Genomic DNA, 19,587 nt, shown 5'->3' on the forward strand with positions numbered 1-19,587 from the left:
GAGACAGCTAACAGAGTGGGGAAGGGAGCACGTTTCTGCCCACAGCTGGGGTTAGCCAAGGTGACCACACAGCTCCCTTCCTGGCTCTAGTAGTCTAATTGTCTGACTCGAATTTCTTAGGAATAACAAAGTAATTTAAGCCCTGAAAAGAGATGAGCAATTCTCAACATGCAAAAAGTCCCATAAGACAGGAAGCCTGCTGGTTCCTGATGCATAAACTAGACAGCAGAGGCAGCACCGCCTGATACAGAGTTTGCTTCTGCTATTGTGTCTTTGAGAAGCTGCCGAGCTCCTCGCCAGGCTCCCTTTCCACTTCTCACCGTCTGATGGATCCCAAGGAGCTCCCTTTCTTGAACTTCCTGCTGTTTCTCTCCCTGACTTTTGAACTGAGCTGCGGAACAGGTGAGTGTTCATATCTTTGAGGGTTTGAGTCCCATGATTACCTGCCATGGAGGAGAGATTAGCCCTGTGGATGGAGTAAAGATGCAGGGGCTGGGGGCTGTGGTTCAGCTGTCTCTTCCTTAGAGATGGGCTCTGAGTTTCACTTGCCTCTTTCAAAGAGGAAGGAACATTGTGAGCTTCTGGGCCTCTGGATTCCCAGCCACGGCCCCACCAATCCTCGTTTCCAAGGAAACCAGGAGCTCTGAGCCAAAGGCATCAGTCACATTCTAAATCAGCCTCTCAGGGTAAGAGGCTCTGGTTAGTTCTGGCTGAGTGGTTGGTTTTGCGTGGGTATCCTTCTGGCAAAGACTCAGGCTAAGAGACTGAGCTGGGGAATGGAGCTATGGTAGAAGATGACTTCCACAGCCCTGCCCTAGAAGAGAATCCTCACACACACAAGCCCGCAAACCAGAAACATGGTCCAATAACAAGGGCTACAATGGGGAAGAGAGGGTAGAAGTGAAAATCCCAGACTTTCAGTTGAGAACAGACGGTGGCCACAGTGTGGTACTGGTGGCTACTTTCTTGGAAGAGAAGGTTCCTAGCAAGAAGAGGAAAAGCCAGGATTTCTAGAGCCCAGGGCTGGTTACTGTAAGTTGGAAATGCAAATGGGGAACCCTCAGAGTCAAGGCAGCTTAGCTGTAGGGCCAGCCTCACAACAGAGCATTTAGAGCTAGTCTCTGCTCCTGTCTTTCTTCTTCTGAAGGCGATCTAATGTTCTCTGTTTAGTAGTATCAGGGCTGTGAAAAAGGTATTTGAGAAAGAAAAAGCCAAGCAAAAAGTGGACTTCGGACTCACTGTGGAGTAGAGTGGGAACCTCTTTTCTACTTAAATGCCTTGGGACTTTGGTTAGACTGTGGGAGGCAGCCTGGAGCAGAAGCGGCATTTGGGAAGGGGGGAAATCCTGAGGCTCCGGGTGTTTTGTGCTTGGGGTTTTCAAGACCGCAAATCCATTATGGACTTTTCCAGGAAGAGCCCAAAGATGTGCTAGGGATGTTGGATGAGTTGCACATAAGGTCTATTTTTTCCCAGACTCCCAGATTAAGAGGCCTTTCCTGGTCCCACTTTTCCTCAGAATCAGGCAGGCCCATGGATATTGCTGCTTGATATCTAGGCAAGAAATATTTGAGCTCAGGGCTCAGAAAGCCAAATGAAACCACTTTAAGCCATCTGGGGAAGAGCCAAGCCTTCCTGGGTGCAACCTATTTGTCACTCCACCATTTTTGGAATATTACTTAGTGACTCTCAGGAAAGATGTTGTTGAACAGTGGGCTGGACTTTTCTATCTCTGTGTTTGCTGACCTCCTGGTCCATGGCGTCTCAGGCGCTGCCAACAGCTGCTTCACTGAAGGCTTTGGAGGTCACCGTTTAGTGAAAAACAGCCCACCCCTATAGGGCGTGTCTACCCAATCTGCAGCAGCTTCCTTCCTTGCATTCTATCTTCTCTGAAATATGCACAAATTTTTTAGTGTTTTTATTTCTAAATACACACCCTTTTGTGAAACCCCAATAAAACTCAGACAGAAATGCTTTGCAAGTGAGACAGGTCAGCCATGACAGATTTACCCAACCAAGATGCCTAGTTCTTATAAAATCAGTACCCTTTCCCCTTACCATCTCTACTTAGCTCAACTTCCAATTCCCAGTCAGAATTGTAAATATCAAAAAAAAAAGTCCACATGTTCTTTCCTTAAATAAAATGAATTCTCCATTTCCCCAATGGTATTATTTTAAAAATAGGATTAATTTTAGAACAGTTCTGGGTTTACAACAAAATTGAGTGGAAAGTACAGAGATTTCCCCCTACCCTCACACACGCAAAGGCTCCCCTATTATCAGCATTCCCCACCAGAGTGGCACATTTTTTACAATTGATGAATCTACCCCAATGGGATTTTTTATTCTTTCATGCAGGTCCTCTCCACCTCTTTTACACACATGGGGGAGAGGCGAGGGACAAGTGAATGTGTGGGCTCTAGACTTGGCCCAAACTTGTGTGTTCACTGGTTCATTTTATCCCAAGGTATAGATCTAGGCACTTCTGTTTTTCGAAAGCTTTAACAGCGTGATATAATGCCATCACCATTACTGTCTCCAACTCTGGACTGGAAATCAAAACATCAGAGCTATTTAGTTTTATACATAGATTGACCTTGGATAATCTCATGCAGCAAATATGTATTAAAGATATATGATGTGACAGGCACTGTGCAAGGTGTGGAGGAAGCAAAATGAACAAGCACGGTCTCTGCCCAGCAAGTGACACAGTGTCTGGTACATGAGAGCTTTTCCATGAATGTTTGTTGGATGAGTAATAATAGTATGTACTACATACCAGGCACTGTTCTAAGTGCTTTATGTGTATTATTATTTAATTCTCATGCCAACTCTATGATGTATGTTGATTATTGTTATATTATAATTATTATTATATTGTTATATTATAGAAGAGCAAAGAAAACCACAGAGTAGTTTGGCAATTTATCTATAGTCACACGACTTGATTCCAGAGGTGTCAATGAATAAAAGTAGGTGATCTTATGTTTAGGGAGGGGTGAAATACTAAAATTTGTATTCAGGTCCCATGGTAAAACTTAGAATATGCTATCTATAGTTAAAGCATATGAGTTTATTTTAACTGAGTTGAACTGAAGTATACAAATTTTCAAAAGATGAGAGAAGTTGATAAAATCATAGAAGGAAGTACAGGACATATGGAAGTATTTGATCTGGAATTTGGAAAATATATAGAAACTTCTTTAATCATGTAAGTTTTCATTTAATTTTTTGTAACTAGTTTGTTTATTGGAAGAGTATCACATGTACATCTATAAAACTTCAACAATACAAAAGAGTATAGAATGGAGACAAATGTCCCTTCCATACCCCTTGCTGGAGGCAACTACTGTTACAAGTTTCTTGCATGACCTTTCAAATATATACATCTGGTAGATTGGGTTTTTATAGAACTTGAAAAGAATACTCGAGATGAAGGCACAAATGCAGAGGTGAAGTGTTGTGAATGTTCAGGGGAAATGGTATGTGGTCTGTTGTACCTGGAACCAAATGTAGAGAAGGGTCCTCATTATTTCCCTCCACATTATATCTCTTAGGGATGTTATATAGATAAAGCAGAGTATATTCTGATTTAGGAGAGAGGAGAACTTAGACTCTGTGTTGTCATTTGTTCATTTATCTCATTCAGTGGTTTTATTCTCTTGGCTAACGAGGATTTTTTCAGTTTCTCCTGTCCCAAGTGAGCGTTAGGGTTATAGCAGTGAACACAACAGTCACGGTCTCCACTCTTATAATTAAATGAGGACAACAGGCACTGAACCAGAGTTAAAAAGCATGATGAGTGATATGAAGGAGAGATGCAGAGTGCACTGGAAGCACATGGCAGGGAAACCTCATCTCAGCTGGTGGTCAGAGGTAGAGACCTGCAGGATGGAAGGCATTAGCCAGGCAAGTAAAAGGTGGTAACAGACTTTTAGGCTGGGGAACAGTAAGTGCAAATATTCTAAAATACAAAACCTAGCAGCTTCAAGGACTGAGAATAGGAAGATGGCTGATGGGACTATAGTTTAAAAAGCAGCCTATAGGCAAGTCATCTTTTCCTTTTCAGCCTAGATTTGCCATAAAAGCTGTGAGGCCTAAAAGTCCTGCCTCTTCTCTACTTGAAAGAAATGCTGTAGAAACATGCTATAAGCACATGTGAAAGTATGGGACAGGGAGTGGGGGGATGGCTTGCTAGCATTAGGTAGAATCCCATCTTGTGAAAGGGTTGGCTAAATGCTACTGATTTCAGGAAAATATCCATGAGCCCATGTGACTCACTCTACTTTCTAAGTAGAATTACCCTTGAAGGAAAGTGAGTTGGTGTTAACGGCTACCAATGTTCCCTCCAAACCTTTTCAGTAAACAAGGGTGACTGAATCACAGACCCACTGGAAAACACTCATCAGGCAGCAGCTTGTTTCAGGAGCAGAGACTCCATTTGAAGGGTTTTGTGAACCACATTAAAGTCCCCACTTATTTTTCCGCTCGTGCTTAGGTGGCTATGATTTCAAGTCTCCCAGCCACTCACACGCACTCAGTTGTTACATCATCATTCTTATATGGTTATGGGGTGTAAGGGACCCTTCCTAACCAGGTTTTGATTCCACTTCCCATGACTGAGTGTTCACAAACCACTTAGCTTGTCTATCTCATCTGCCCCCTCTTTTCTTTTCCTCTACCCCTTCTATATTCTTACTTATTTATTTATTTGTTTGTTTGTTTGTTTGTTTTCTACTCCCTCTCTCATCCTATATCCCCTCTTTCTCCCACTTCCCACCAATTCCAAGTTCTGAAAGTAACCATAGTGCATGGGGATTGGGTTAGGTGGGGGAAGGGGCACATGGAAGACATATCAGAGAGGGGAGAGTTATGGTGTGAGAGTGGGAATCATTTCTGTTTCTTTTTTTATCCATATCAAAATTGGTATAAAAATTAACAGATAATCTTGTTTTGAACCTCAGATCCCTTTGAGAAATGACCTTTATGGATGTGCTCTCAGAAAAATGTGTGTCTGCTTATCTAACAACTTTTTGTACAGAATTTCAGGGGACTCATGCACCACAGAACATTTCTACTTGCACATATGGTTCCAATTTTCTATAATCCCTCTATATAGAGAAGTTGAAGTTCAGGATACAAGAGGTTACTCTTTGGATACTGTACGCACCACATTATCTGAACAGTCAGGCATTCATTAGTGTGGCTGGAAGAATTTCCAACATGATTACCAAATTATCTTTGTAAAACACCAACACCAACACCACCATTTATCGTCTAAACAATTAAGCAACAAAGAGAGCACTCTGTTTTCAGAGTTGATAGTAATATTTAAAAGAACAAATTTCTAATTGCCTTTCTCGCTTTTTCTTAATAATTATGAGTCTCAACCACTCTAACGTTAGCCCAGGATTAGAGTGATTGAGACTATTTTTTTCCCAGTCTCCGAATCTCTAGTCTGATATTAACTGGGTTCTTTTCAGGACAGCTTTACAATTTCAGGGTATTTTGGTATTAGGAACATTTTGATCAGATTGCCAAATTTTCCAACAACCCATCTTAATTACAAGTTAATTGTGTCTTTTCTAAGTAGCTTCATTACTTAAGCAGATAGTTTTATTTTTCTCTTCTGACTTTCTTATCAACAAGAACATTCTGTGCTCTCTCTGAGTTATGGAATCCTTCTTTTATGAACATTAGCTTATGGTTAAGTTCATTTATTACATTCTGTAATATATTGGGAAAAGCTGAATAATAGAGATTTTAGTCAGGTAATATAGCTTTCAGCATTCATAAATTGTACAGATATTTATTAAAAGCCTACTATGTGTCAACCACTGTTGTAGGTCCTAGGGACAAAACAGTGAAAAAAAATGAAATTCTTACTCTTGAGGAGTTTGCATTCTAGTGAGGGAAACAAAAATAAAACAAATGAATATACAATATAACATCAGACAGTAAATGCAACAAGAAGGGGGATGCTATTTTAGAAAAAGTGGTGAGAGCAGGTTTCGCAGAGAAGATAATTTTTTTAACAGAAACTTAAAGTGAGAGAATGAGTTATCCAAATATACAAAGGGAGAGATTTCCAAAGAAAAAGAGAGAGAGAACAGCAAATACAAAAGCTCTAAACATGGAATGCTCTTGAAGAATGATGGAGTAGTTGGAGCAGGTGTGACCACAGTTTAGAGAGCAGAGAGCAGGCAGCAGATGGAACAGAAGCAGTACCAGGGACTTACTTATTCAGTCTTTGAAGCTAGAATGAGGACTACGGATTTTTATTCTATGGGTTCTAGAAAGCCCTGGAAGTTTAAAAGCAGGAGAGATAAAACTGGACAGTTTTAAAAGATAGCCCCATCCATGGTGAGGATACAAGAGATTAGTTGGAAGAAAATGGCAGTACCCAGGCCTGTGATAATGGTGGTAGAAACGAACGAGTTTTGAATACCAGATGGATTTTGATAGCAGAGGCAACAGGATTTGCTGACAGATTGAATGTGGCATACGAAAAAAAGTCAGGGATGATTGCAGTGCTTTGGCCTGAAAATTTGGGGGAATTTTGATATTGTTTGCAGAAAGGGCTATGGGATCAAGAGTTCATTTGCTAAGGGACGCCCTTTAGACCTCCAGATACTGAGGAGTAAGTACAGTGAAGGGTTTGAGTAGGAGATATATCTCTATAAGCATTCCAGAAATATGCTGAACTATGCAACTGAATGAATATGGCTAGGAAAGAGAAGAGGTCTGAGTACTGAGTCCTGAGATGCTTCAATGTCTTTAAGAGCAGAAGATTCTAGTCAAGTAGACTGAGAAGGAGTAGCCAATAAAATAGAAAGAAAACTAAGACAGTGTGGTCTTCCAGGGACCAAAAGAAGTGTTTCAAAGAGGGAATGATGAACCATGTTAGAATCTTCTGAGAAAGCAAGATGCAGATGGAGAATTGACTTGATATCATGGAGTACATCATGACCCTAACAAGAGTGGTTCCAGTGAGCAGTAGGGATAAATGCCTGTTCAGAGTGGGTGCAAGGAAAAATGGATCAGGTAACAGAGACAGAAAAGATAAATGCACCTGAAAAAAACTTTGTGATAAAGGAAAACAGAGAAATGGGGAGGTGGCTAGAGATATACCTGGGATCAAGAGAGGGTTTTTTGAGATGAAAGAAAATACATGTTAGTATATTGCATGTTGATAGAAACAACCCACAATGTATCATACCGTAATAAAGCTGACGATGCAAGAGGCAAGGGCCAGTGCAGGAGTAAAGCCTTGAAGTATGTGAGGGCTCCATAAAGGAGGAGGCACAAATAGACGATCCATCCAAGTAGGTAGGTTGATTTTGTGGTGATAATTAATGGAAGTTCTCTTCTTGTTTCTTCTGCTTCTTCAGTGAAATGAGAAGCAGGATCATCATCTGAGGTTGTGGGTTTGAGGAGAGAAGAGGTGTTAAATAATCAGCAGTAGGATCCCTTATAGTGGTTTGATAGGTTTTTGTTGTTGTTGTTATTGACTCAGCATTTTTGAAAAAGAAAAATAAAATAATTTCTCACTCTCAACATTATTAACTTCCTACAGCTGTTTTGAGGGCTTGAATACTGGGTTCAGAACTTCCCTGATTACACACTTCTCTTTCCTCATTATCTGAATTGATGCTTCTGTAACCTTGGTCTCCTAGGCTCATAAGCTCAAAATCAGTTTCAGTTGCTCTTCATCCTTCATAGTATATAGTGATAAGAAATCTGGTCCAAGAATTAACAGATTTTAATTCTATTTCAGTTACCAGTTATTTAATTTTAGGGAAGTCATTTAACTTCTCTATGTCTTACATGCCTTAACTATAAATCTCAGTTGATAGAATTCTCTCCTAGATTAAAGAAACCCAGAGTCCTAGTTAGCATATATAATTCTATAAGTAACTTTAAGATTTCCATTAGGATTTTTGAAATATTGAGAATACAGTAGAATCCTCATGACAATGTTATAGACCAACAAGACCTGGCAAGCCCAGGGATGGCCCAAGAGGAAGAGGAAGAGCCTCCAGTCTGTCATTCCTGATCCACAGACAGGATACAATTCTCAAAGGGCCCCATAATAAGGAACTGTCTTCTTCCTCCCACAGGTGAGAGCTCGATGGATTGCCCGGTGATCCCTGGGCAGTTGGGAAGCAGTGTGCTGCTTCCCCTGACATCTGAAGGGATAAGGAACACGAACAAGAGCATCCACATCATTGTCACAATGGCAAAATCACAGGGAGAAAACATCAAGAAGAAAATTGTATCTCTTGATTTGCCAAAAAAGGTCTCTCCACACTATGTAGAAAATGGCTATAAATTTCATCTGGAAAACCTGAGTCTGGGAATTCTGGAAAGCAAGAAGGAAGATGAAGGCTGGTACTTCATGACCCTGGAGGAAAATGTTTCAGTCCAGCACTTTTGCTTGCAGCTGAGCCTCTATGGTAATAATGACGGCTTCCCCAGTCCACAATGTAAGGTCAAGATTGTCCTTTGACTAAGAACTTAGGCCTCTCACATAAGCAGAGAGTATCCAGTATTGGAAGCAACTTGAGAGGTCACCTAGTCCGGGGGTATTTAAACTGTTTTTCAGGAGGAAATTTTAGAGGTTCACAAATCTTTTTTGTCCAAATAGCATGTTGGTGGTAGCTGATTAGCAGTAGTCACTCATTTCCCAAAGGAAAGGTGCCCAGCTGCCTGTGGGCTAGAGGACCTGGAGCCCCAAAAGTCTCAATTTGCAAATAAGATTTTTTTTGAAAAAAAGTTTCTTAATGATTTTTTAAGAGTTTGAATACCACTTTCTTTCATAGATGACATTGAAATTCAAAAAGGGTTTGTACATGCTTCCACATATCTGTGTGGGTGATTCACTGTATTTAGGGGTCCTGAGAGAAGGAGAGCTGAAACTTAGCCCACACACCACTCGCCGAGCCCTGTGCCCACACACCACTCACCAAGCCCTGTGCCCTATCATCGCATGACATCTTCCTGGGGGAAAGGCACTTTTTTTCTCATTGAAACAAAGGCTCTAGTTATAAAGTTGCTTAGCTGCAGAACTTAAACTAGAACCTAGGTCCACCTGAATCCTAGATTTTTTTTTGGTGAAGCCAGTGCTTTTTTGAGCCTTTTTAATGCCAGCCCCTCTCGAATGCATCCACTTTGTGTCTCTTAGGCCCAGAGGCTCCCTTGAATTCCCAGGGATCCTGACCACCATGAGGGCTGCCCTGCTTCTTTACAGTGGCTTTCCTATCTCTGAGGATGGTACAGGGAGCTCCACCCACACAGCATTACTTTAAAATCCTCAGGCACCTACAGGAGAGACAGCAATACCCTTCCCATCCTTTCTCTGCCCCTAGCATTCCCTTCCCTCCAAAGAGTGTATGCAGAATTCCTCCAGCCCTCCAGCAGGTACCTGATCACTCCACTGGTGGCCCTGGTTCAGGGCTGCCATGAGCATGGAGACTGCACATCATGCATTTTCCAGAACTATTCACTGCCTTTGTGACATCTTGTCACATTTTGTGATCAAATTCTTCCCTTGGAAAATATGGCCTCTGCAACCATGATATTTTTATCAAGTCAAAGAAAGAGGCTGTATTTTTGAGTCAGACAGATCTAGGTTCAAATCTCAGCTCAGCTACTTAGAAGCTGAGTAAAATTATATAAGATACTCCACTTCTCTAGGACGTAGTTTCCTCATTTAAAAAATGGGAATAATTATAACTAGGGTAGTAATCATTGAGAACATTTTTGAGAAGATTAAGGAAGATGGTGGATATAAAGTTCCAGCATTGTGCCTGTCCAATAGTAGTTGCTCAATAGATAAACATTTCCCTTTATCTTGCCTATTTCATGGCATTAGCGTGAGATAGGTTAATGAGGCCTGTGGCTATCCCTACTTCACTAAAGCATGTGCATGCACGTGTACACACCTACACACACACACACACACACACACACACACACATAAAAGTCACACCACTAAAAAGTCATTCTTTTAGTTTTAGGAGGTAGTACTTTCACAAACGCCAATTAAACCCATGGAGGATACACTGACAGCAAACTCCTTGGATAGAATATACGTGAGCAACCCACATCAGCAACATCAGGAGAGGCAAGGAGACCCCCAACAGTATCCGTAGGAGAGAACTAAAAAGCCAATTTTTTTATTTTCTATTTTATTCCAAGGTGGTCCAGGAAAGGAGTATATGGGAAGAGAGAAATGGTGCAGAGCAGTAGATCCCCACTAGAAATAAATCACACTGCAGATCCAGCAGGAGGAAAAATGCTATTAGGCCACATTTTCTTCTAACAAAATTGTCAAGTCAGAATTTCAAGGGGTTCATTTCAGTGATGGCTCCCTTCCTCCCCCTCCTGACAGAGCAGATCTCCACTCCGGAAATTAAGGTGCTGAACTGGACTCAAGAGAATGGGAATTGCAGCTTGATGTTGGCCTGCATGGTAGAGAAAGGGGACAAAGTGGCTTACAACTGGTTCGAGAAGACAAATACCCACCCGCTGAGCCCAGCAAATGACTCTGCCATTCTGTATCTCACCCTCGGCCCTCAGCATGCCAACAGTATCTACAGCTGCACCGCAAGCAATCCCATCAGCAACCGCTCCAGGACCTTCACTCCATGGTCCCAGTGCAAGTCATATTCCCCAGGTGAGTGCCCTGGTGGTGGCTAGTGCATCACATTAATGATGCACTAACCTGGACCAATCATTCTGTTTCCATAGCTATGGCGTTCACCTTGGTAACAACTCTTTACATCTTTTCTATAGTTTTCAAAAACTTCCCATGTGCATTCAGGGAGTACTCTCTACTCATAACGACCAGGGTGGCATTATTATGCTCAGTTCACAGTTGAGGAAACTAATAAGAAATGATAAAGGCAGACCCAGAGCCCAGGTCTCCAAGTTGTGATCCTTCTTCTCTCCTCTTGCTTTGGATCCAGTCTGCAGGGGTGGCTGGGTGAGGGGTTGTGGGTAGCAGGTCCTGACTCTCGCATCCCTGCTCCACTAATGGTGAGACAGTCTACACCATTAATAAGTATGGATCGATCACCTAGGCTATAGGAAATTGGGGATAGATGTGACATATGATCTCTGCTCTCTGGGAACCTGTTGTAAAGATAAGACATGAAACATTTGCTCAGTAATAAAAAGCAGGATACAAGGAGGACCACATTTTACAGAATGGACTATGGATCCCATAGCCAATTAGAGGACCCAGGGAGTCAGCTCTCTGATGAAGACATAGACTGGGAAGTTTGGGAATAATGATAAATGGTATAGTACTTTATTATTGGCAAAGCACTTTCAACTATATAATCTCTTTTGATCCTCACAATAACCTTACCAGATAAGTGTTATTATCATCCTCATTTTACAGATGAGGAACTTGAATCTCATGGCATTTAAGTACCTCCTCAACTTATAAATAGTAGAGTCAGCACCTAGATCTTTGATTGCTCTTTTTCTAGAAAGAAAAGCATCATTATTCTGTTATGAAAAGGAATAGAGTGCTGATTAAGTAAACCTGTCGACCACTTGAGGTTGGAAACAAGATAGACCAACAGATTTTGTGTCCATGCCTCAGCTATGTTCAGAGACAGAAGAACAAGTGTGCTGGCCCTGCAAGGCATTACTCATGCCCTAACATTCTCCTCTCTGGATCCACTGGGAGTCTCCAAGAAGACTCCTGCCCACAGCAGACTCAGTGTATATATGGAGGAATTTCCAGATGACCAGAGATGGCGGGATGGGGGAATCTAGCCAAGTTATGCCCATCAGCATAGGACTTCCAGTCAGAGACTTCCCTGAGGTATTCCCAGATAGACTGCTGGGAAAATCTCACCTGGTCTCCAGTCTGCATCTGAGAATTCTTTGATTAATGTAACCCACTGTATGTTGCCTCCCCCAGCCATTAATGTCAGAGTCCACTATCTGTCCGCCTACTAGATGTACCTGGCTGCTTGCCCACCTTGCACATGAAGTACATTCTGAAGCTACCCCCCAGTTCAGATCTCTCTCCTTGCTCATAGTCATTCAGAACATGCTGGCAGGACCCAGAAAGTGCTGTTGCATAGTTTAGAGTTTATAGAATGTGACCCCAGAGGCCCTAGATCCAATGATGCCCCTTTTACTTATAAGGATAAGTTGCTTAACCTAAGACAGGTTATTCCTCTAAAATAATAACTGACAGGTCTTCATTGTTTTGTATGTGCTAGTGAGGTGGTATCTCACTTAATCCTCACAGCAACTAAGTAGTATTAGTATCCCCACTTTACAGATGAGGAAATAAAAATATAAAAAGGTCACACACAGAGCAAGTGACAGAGCTGAGTTGTCTGATACTGGCATTCTTATAGATACTAGTGGAAGAGATAAAACACTTAAAATGCCTTATAAATTATGATAACAATGTGTCATTGTTTTTCTTGGGCTGAGGAAGTAGTAGTCCTTACCCTAGCACAGTCCCCTCTGGTTGTAGTAGTCCTCCTAGAGTTAAGGCAGGGCATCAAATATTTTACCATAGCCTATCTCCAAAAAGAGGGAGAACTCTCTTCATGCTTATCAATGAAGCATGCTTCTTGCTCCATGCTTCTTGTGATTTAACAAGAATTTTTTCAGTGTATTTCAAAGTCTTGGCAGGCCATAAAGCTTATACTCTAGTACATGGCTCAGGATTCTCTAAAGAAATAGGAAGATGCTCTTATCTATCTAAGCTACTTTGAGGACAAAGTATGCATTAGTGCGAACCAGATTTAATGAGTATGAAACAGACTTCTGGGAGCTGTGGAGAGACAGAAGAAACAGAAACATGGTGCCATAGGAAAAGCCCTTGCAGGGTCTCAGCTCAGTCATTGAGAGCTACTTAACATGGGGCAGCCATTTCACTTTCTTGGGGCTCTGCTTTATCATCTGTAAAATCGAAAGGGTGAGCTAGCAAAGAGTCCATATCCTATAATTCAATTGGTACGTACGTTAATAAGAAATGCTAATAACGTGTTACCAAGGTGAAGGTGTATTAGTTTGCTTGGGCTGTTGTAACAAAGTATCACAAACTAGTGTCTTAAACAATGGAAATGTATTCTCACAGTTCTGGAGGCTGGAAGTCCAAGATCAAGGTCCTGGCAGGGTTGTTTTTTCTGAGGGCTGGGAGGATGTATTTGTTGCAGAACTCGCCTTGGCTTATAGATGACTGTCTTATATCTCTTCACGTTGTCTTCCCTCCACGTGTATCTCTATCCTAATTCTTCTTCTTTTAAGGACACCAGTCATATTGGATTAGAACCCACCTTTAATTAGTTTTCTAGGAATCCTATACAAAATACCACAGACTGGGAAGCTTAATAATGTAAATTTATTTTGTCACAATTCAGGAGGCTAGAAGTCCAAAATCAAGGTGTTAGTAAGGTTGTTTTTTCTAAGGTTCCTCTTCTTGACTTCTAGATGGCTGCCTTCTTGCTGTGTCTTCATGTGATCTCTCCTCTGCGCATGCACATCCCTGGCATCTCTTTGTGTATCCAGATTTCCTCTTCTTATAATAACATCAGTAAGATTAGGTTTGGGCCCACCCCAATGGCTTCATTTTAACTTAATCATCTTCTTTAAGACCCTACCTCCAAATATGTTTACATTCTGAGATCCTGGGGGTGAGAACTTTTAACTTATGGATTTTGGGGGACAAAATTCAAACCATAAAACCACCCTAATGACTTCATTTTAACGTGATTATTTCTATAAGATCTTGTCTCCACATTCTAAGGACTTCAACATATGAACTTTTGGGGAAACACAATTTAACCCATAACACAAGTAGAGATCCCCTCCTCTGCCTCCAGAGATGGGGAACCACAGCATGTCAAAACCAGTCACACAGCTGGTTTGTGGCATGCTATTCCCAATACACCAGGTTGCCTAAATACAAAAAACAGTTTTAATTCATTGATTTGTGTTTGCAAATCAATACTATTCATTCTAAAAATACTGTTTCTCCTATGTTCCAACATTGTGTTAAGTGATGAGAACACAGAAACAAAAAAATGTGTGATCTTTACCCTTAAGGAAGGAGATAGTTCTGTAAGTAACTAGTTTTCCTAAATTGCATAGTATAATAAGTGAAAAACAGAGGTGTGTGCAAGGTAACAAAAAAAGGGGGAATGATTAGCACTGTCTCAGGGAATCAGAGAGAACATCACAGAAGACGTGACATAAACTAGGTTTTGAAGAGTAAATAGAAATTACTTAAGCAGATAAAAGAAAGACATTTCAGTCAGAGGGAAAAGTAGATACAGTTGCATCTTGTTCTATATTATTCTGTAAGGGAAACTATTGTAGAGTTTAAGAAGAGTAACATGATCAGCTTTGCATTTCACAGATGAAATTTAGTGGTGTGGAAAATAGACTGAGGCAGAAAAGAAGAAAAAGAAAGAGAAACTAGTTATGGGGAGGGGCCATTATTGAAGTAATCCGTCAAGAGATGATGGGGCCTAAGCCAAGGCAGTAGTACTTTACCAAAGACTTCAGACAAGGGAAATTCCAGCCATGGGATGAAATGGTGAGGTCTGAGGGTTTATTAGAGATCACTTCACCATCTATAATGAAGACAATAATTTAAAGACATTTTTTACTTTCATTATTGAAAAATTCAAAGTGGTTAATGATGTAGTTAAACCAAATATGATGTCAGTACTGTCTCTTCACAGAACTCACTTATACTTACAGAACATATATGTTCCTTAGAATCTTATTTTCTAATGACATTTGTCCAAGCTCTCAGTAATATATTCATTCTTATTTTAATTGCCATCTCTGTGTTTTACAGTAAGAAACACCTTAATATCTATCATTATGAAGCATCTTTATTGCAAAGTCCAAATCCTGGGGTGCTACAAAGTACTCTCACTAGGTGATGCAAAGCATGTTGATGTGGGTCAACACTGGGTAGTGTGACTTGCTGCAGTCCTACATGATCATGTTCTGAAACACTTATGTCTATGCTAGCATAAATAATACAAAACCTTAAATGAGTTAACTGAAAGGGGAAAGCCCCTGGAGGCTCATCTTGAAAAGAGGACCCTGTTCAGTAGATTGGCAAAAAGCTGGCTCAGCAAGCTCAGTGGAAGAAAAAACGGACACACTGCCAGTGAGCTCCTGGGGCTTTCCCTTTCTATCAAGGCCATTTCTTCAAACAGGGAGCTTCCACCGTTACAGAGTCACCTAGATGTTTCATGCACAAGGGTTGATCCCTCTCCATGTTACTCCTAATTCAGCAAGCATGACAACATTGGTGGAAGGATGGAACCTGGCTCTCATGGGCCAGAGCCTTGTCACATGGTCATACCTGCTAGAAGGGAAACTGAGAAATGTGGTCCTTATCTGGGCAGCCATGTGACTGGACAAGACTTGTCTGTGGAGGAATGAGGGAAATGGTACTCAGGGCACAACTAGTAGCTTCTGCAACACAGTGCTAGGTAGGATAGGCGGGTGTAAGGGATTTTTCTGGAAGCTGTGAACTCTGTAAAATTTTTTACTTGGCTGGTCACAGATCTTAAATTAGTACATGGTTTGTAAGCATCCTTTCCCCACCCCCAATTCTGAGTGAAAACCACCACAACCAAGAAGGTATCTCTTTAAGATGGTTGACTTCTTCAAGTAGATGTACATGGTGCAGGCAGCCTTGCTGACAGAACCACATGAAAGGCAGGAAAGAGATCTAGCATTCTCAGACCGTTACATTAGTATCTTAGTATCACCTGGGGCAAAATACATTTGTTTCTCAGATTCATTTTTGTTTTTTTCCTTATCTCCCTTAAAGATTAAGGTTTGGGAACTTGAGGAGAGAGAGGAGCTTTTGTGTTTCTGTGGCAGCAGAACTTCAGAGACTGAAAAAGGCCCTCCATCATTTTCTTGGAGGCTTGGCTATATGCCAAGTTATCATATTTAAACCACAGCCAATAGAGTAGAGCGGAGGTCCCCAACCTTTTGGCACCAGGGGCCAGTGCTCCTATGAGAATTTAATGCCTAATGATCTGAGGTGGAGCTGAAGTGGTGATGCTAGTGCTAGGGAACGGCTGCAAATACAGATGAAGCTTTACTTGCTCGCCTCCTGGCATGCGGCCCAGTTCCTAACAGACCACAAACTGGTACCAGCCTGTGGCCCAGGGGTTGGGGACCCCTGAAGTAGAGGACCAAAAGGTGGAGACTTGTGCATAGTACTCTTTATAAGTACATCAGGGCACAGGAGTTCTCAATCAGACTGTTCAGCAATCTCTAAGAAGCTGGGGGTGCACGTGGTGGTAGGGGCGAGAGTTACCAAACTTGCTGTTTAAGAAGGTTCAAATAGGCTTTCTTTGTGAGTGAAGAATGAGGCCTGCGGACCCTAGAACAGCAGAACAGCCTCTGTCTGACTTCTGAGTGTAGATATCCCGAGAGGCCTTACGCCATTTCTGAGCAAAAAGAGGGAGAGCTGGAGTTTCTGCCACAGGAAATAGTGGTTTGAAAATGAGAACACAGGTGGTGCTGACAGCAAGACACATGCTTTCCTCCTGGTTCCATGTTGTTATTATAAAGCAGATCTCAAGTAGGTCACTGCTCATTTCTTTCTACTGCTGCCCTGGGCCATTCAGAAGGTGATGCTGCATTCCTTCTGAGACCTTCTCATATTTAGCACTCTGATAACTCTTAAGAAAAAGGTACATGACAGTCTTCTCCCAGCTTTATTCTATGGCCTCTAACTTAGTTCTTCATGTGTATATTGAGTGCCCCCCTGCCCTACATTGTATTGGATGGAATGGGAGATGCCAATAAAGCATAAGGTCTGATTTCCAGGAATTTACAATCTAGGTGGGACTTCTATACTTTCCTAGGTAGAAAAATATTATCATATTAAAACTGCTATTAGAATTCCTCTTTGGTAGAAAACAGTGTTTGTTTAGGATAATACCTTAATAAATGTTAGAGGGCAGAAAATGAGACGTCCTTCCCCCCCGCCCCCCACCACCACACACACACAAAGAACCTGGCAGTGGGCTAGATGGTTCTGTATGAGGAAGGAGGAACACATTGCTAATGTAGATAAAGGAAGAGAAAGACAAGCTCTGAGCCTGTCCAATGGTGGGTGGAAAGCTGCCTGTTTATGATGGAGTCTGCTCCCTGTGACCCTTCATATCTACAGTAGAGGATTCAAACCCATGAAATTCTTAGTGTGGGTTTTGGGTTTTGGGGTGTGCATGTGTGTGTGAAAAGTGATGAGGGCACTGAACCTTGTACCCAGGACAGCCCAGACTAGAGCAGAAGCAAAGACTCAGAGGATCACAAGGAAGTTACTGCCAGAAATTACAGAAATCCTGGGCAGTGTGATCTCAACAAGCCATAAAATAGCTTTTTTTTCCCCCTATATTTACTCAAATTCCTGAGGGCATAGAGTCCCTGACATGTAGTTTCCATATATATATCATAATTAGAAAGTAATACCAAATAAGTGAGTACCAAGTGCATATAAAGTTGGGCCTGCTAACCAGATGGAGAAAATAAGTCATAAGCAAATAACAGGGTGGGACTGAAGTATCTCTGGACATCAGTGAAGGAACTCCTCTGGACTGGACATCAAACCTATCTCCTTGTCCTTTCAATCAACCAACAAAAATTTACCAAGGACCTATATATGCCAAATACTAAGAGAGCTGCAAAAGATGTAAAGAGATGGTCTCTGGCTTCCAAGAACCTAGCAGCTAGTTGAGAAATTGTGGCTATCAGAAGGATTTAACATTTATTCACTACATACTGAATCCAGGCACTTTCCATACATTCTTTCATTGGTTTATCAGAACAACTCTGTGAACTGAATATTGTTATGTTCATTTTGCAAATGAGGAATCTGGACCTGGAGGGTATGAGCAGCCTATCTGAGGTCAGAGAGCTATCAAATGGTAGACCCATAATTTGAATCCATCTGTCTGGCTGCAAATGCCTTCACTGAGAATGGTCTCCACAGCAAACATAATGTCACAACTCAAGTTCTAAGATGCAGAGTCCAAGGGAGAGGGAAAAAAGAGAACTAGAATGGTGAGAAAAAGTAACAGAAAGGAAGACAGGCTTGAAGGTCAAGGCTGGGCAGACCTGGTAGGCAGCTAAAGGTGCAGCAGGGGAAGACCAAGGGATAGAGCACAGGAGCAGGAATCAGCAGGTGTTGGATGGAGGTTGGTAAAAGGATGAGTCGGCACCGCAGAGAGCTTCTGACTCTCCAGGCCTCCCAGGCCTCCCAGCCTGCCACTGCTTTCTTTGTGGGGGCCCTCTCTTCCTCAGGCTAAATCACAAACTGCAAAGTCTGCAGTTCTCACTTCACCCACCTCTGCCATCATCTTTTCTTCTGGGACACTTCTCTGAGTCTCAGTTTCCGTAACACAAAGTTAGTGGGTTGGATGAGATAAGTGCTAGAGTTCCTTTATGGTTAACAAAGTCTATTGTCCTGTAATTTAAATCTTCCAGTGGATTCATATTGCTTTATATCTGAGAACTAGGAGGACAATGAAACTTTATGAAATCTCTTTCAGAACTGTGTCCAGGTTGCTTCTCAGATCTGGTTGGACTGGCAGAAGCTGGTCATTTATATCATAGGACAAAAGTAGCAGATGGCTTACATCTTTCTGAGACCCTAGAAAAGAGAGGGCTGGAGTTATTTTATGTCTTCTGGGCCTCAGTAATATGCCCAGTCATTGTTAGTTTATGAGAGGAGGTGGGTGGCAGAGCTGTCAGCATCAGGACCCAGGGGGCAGGAGAAAGGTTCACTTGGCAGGCATTACTGATGCGGTTTTGTCTTCTGCTATTTTCCGGTTTTAGAGGCACCACCTTGGTTGTTGGTTTTTTAAAAATTTTTTAACTTAAATGAAATTTGAGAGAAATACTACCTTTTAAAATGATTTGAATGTTTGGAGAGTTTGTTCTTAAAGTAACTGTTGTTTTAGGAAGTCCCCTAAATATATTAGGGAAAAAGAAAGAGGAAATAGCCTCAAAAGAGGAGGGGCTACTATAACAATTGCTGGTCACTTCCGTAGGCTGCTGCCGCCGCTTCTTATCTTTAGATTTGGAAGGTTTCACCACAGGTCCCTAGTGTTGCAAACGTAAGCCCTAATAATCTTTCACTCACTCTCTCTCAGACACATGCATGCACAAATGCACACACCTGCACAGAAGGTTCTCAGCAACCATAAGCCATTCAGAAAAGTCATTCAAAGTGGAGTTGCTCTGAGACTTGGCAGTGATTTCATGCTCAAATTTCATATTTTATTTAAATTCAGGAGTCTTATTGCAACTATCTGTTTGTCCCCTAGCTTTTTCATCGGGTCATGTGACTGTCTGCTGAAGTTGGTATCTGGAAGGGTCAAAACACGTTTAATTGGGGAAAGAGACTCTATAATCAAGATGTTCGCAAAGCCAGATTAATAAGATTCCTTGGTATGACTCTATGTCTGAAAATCCTAATAAAACAAGAATCTTTTTAAAATCGGGAGATGATTTCTGGTTAGCTATCAGGTTAGCTGAAGGCCCACTGGATCTCAGTGGAATGCC

At 41.7% G+C, this 19,587-nt stretch overlaps 1 protein-coding gene across 2 annotated transcripts in view; it reads left to right on the forward strand.

Moving 5' to 3' along the window:
* Nucleotides 1-219: 219 nt before the first annotated feature.
* SLAMF1 (signaling lymphocytic activation molecule family member 1) overlaps nucleotides 220-19,587 on the forward strand; it is a 36,498-nt gene continuing 17,130 nt past the window's right edge. The window contains exons 1-3 of one of the 2 annotated variants that reach the window (XM_039839948.1): nucleotides 220-402; nucleotides 8,118-8,453; nucleotides 10,391-10,675. In XM_039839948.1, coding sequence (XP_039695882.1) covers nucleotides 327-402; nucleotides 8,118-8,453; nucleotides 10,391-10,675 — 697 coding nt within the window. In that variant the 5' untranslated portion in view covers nucleotides 220-326. The remainder of the gene's footprint in view (nucleotides 403-8,117; nucleotides 8,454-10,390; nucleotides 10,676-19,587) is intronic. The other variant, XM_039839947.1, reaches the window with a different exon arrangement.

This window comes from Pteropus medius, unplaced genomic scaffold (genome assembly GCF_902729225.1).
Source record: "Pteropus medius unplaced genomic scaffold, Ma_sr-lr_union100, whole genome shotgun sequence".
Taxonomy (NCBI): Eukaryota; Metazoa; Chordata; class Mammalia; order Chiroptera; family Pteropodidae; genus Pteropus; species Pteropus medius.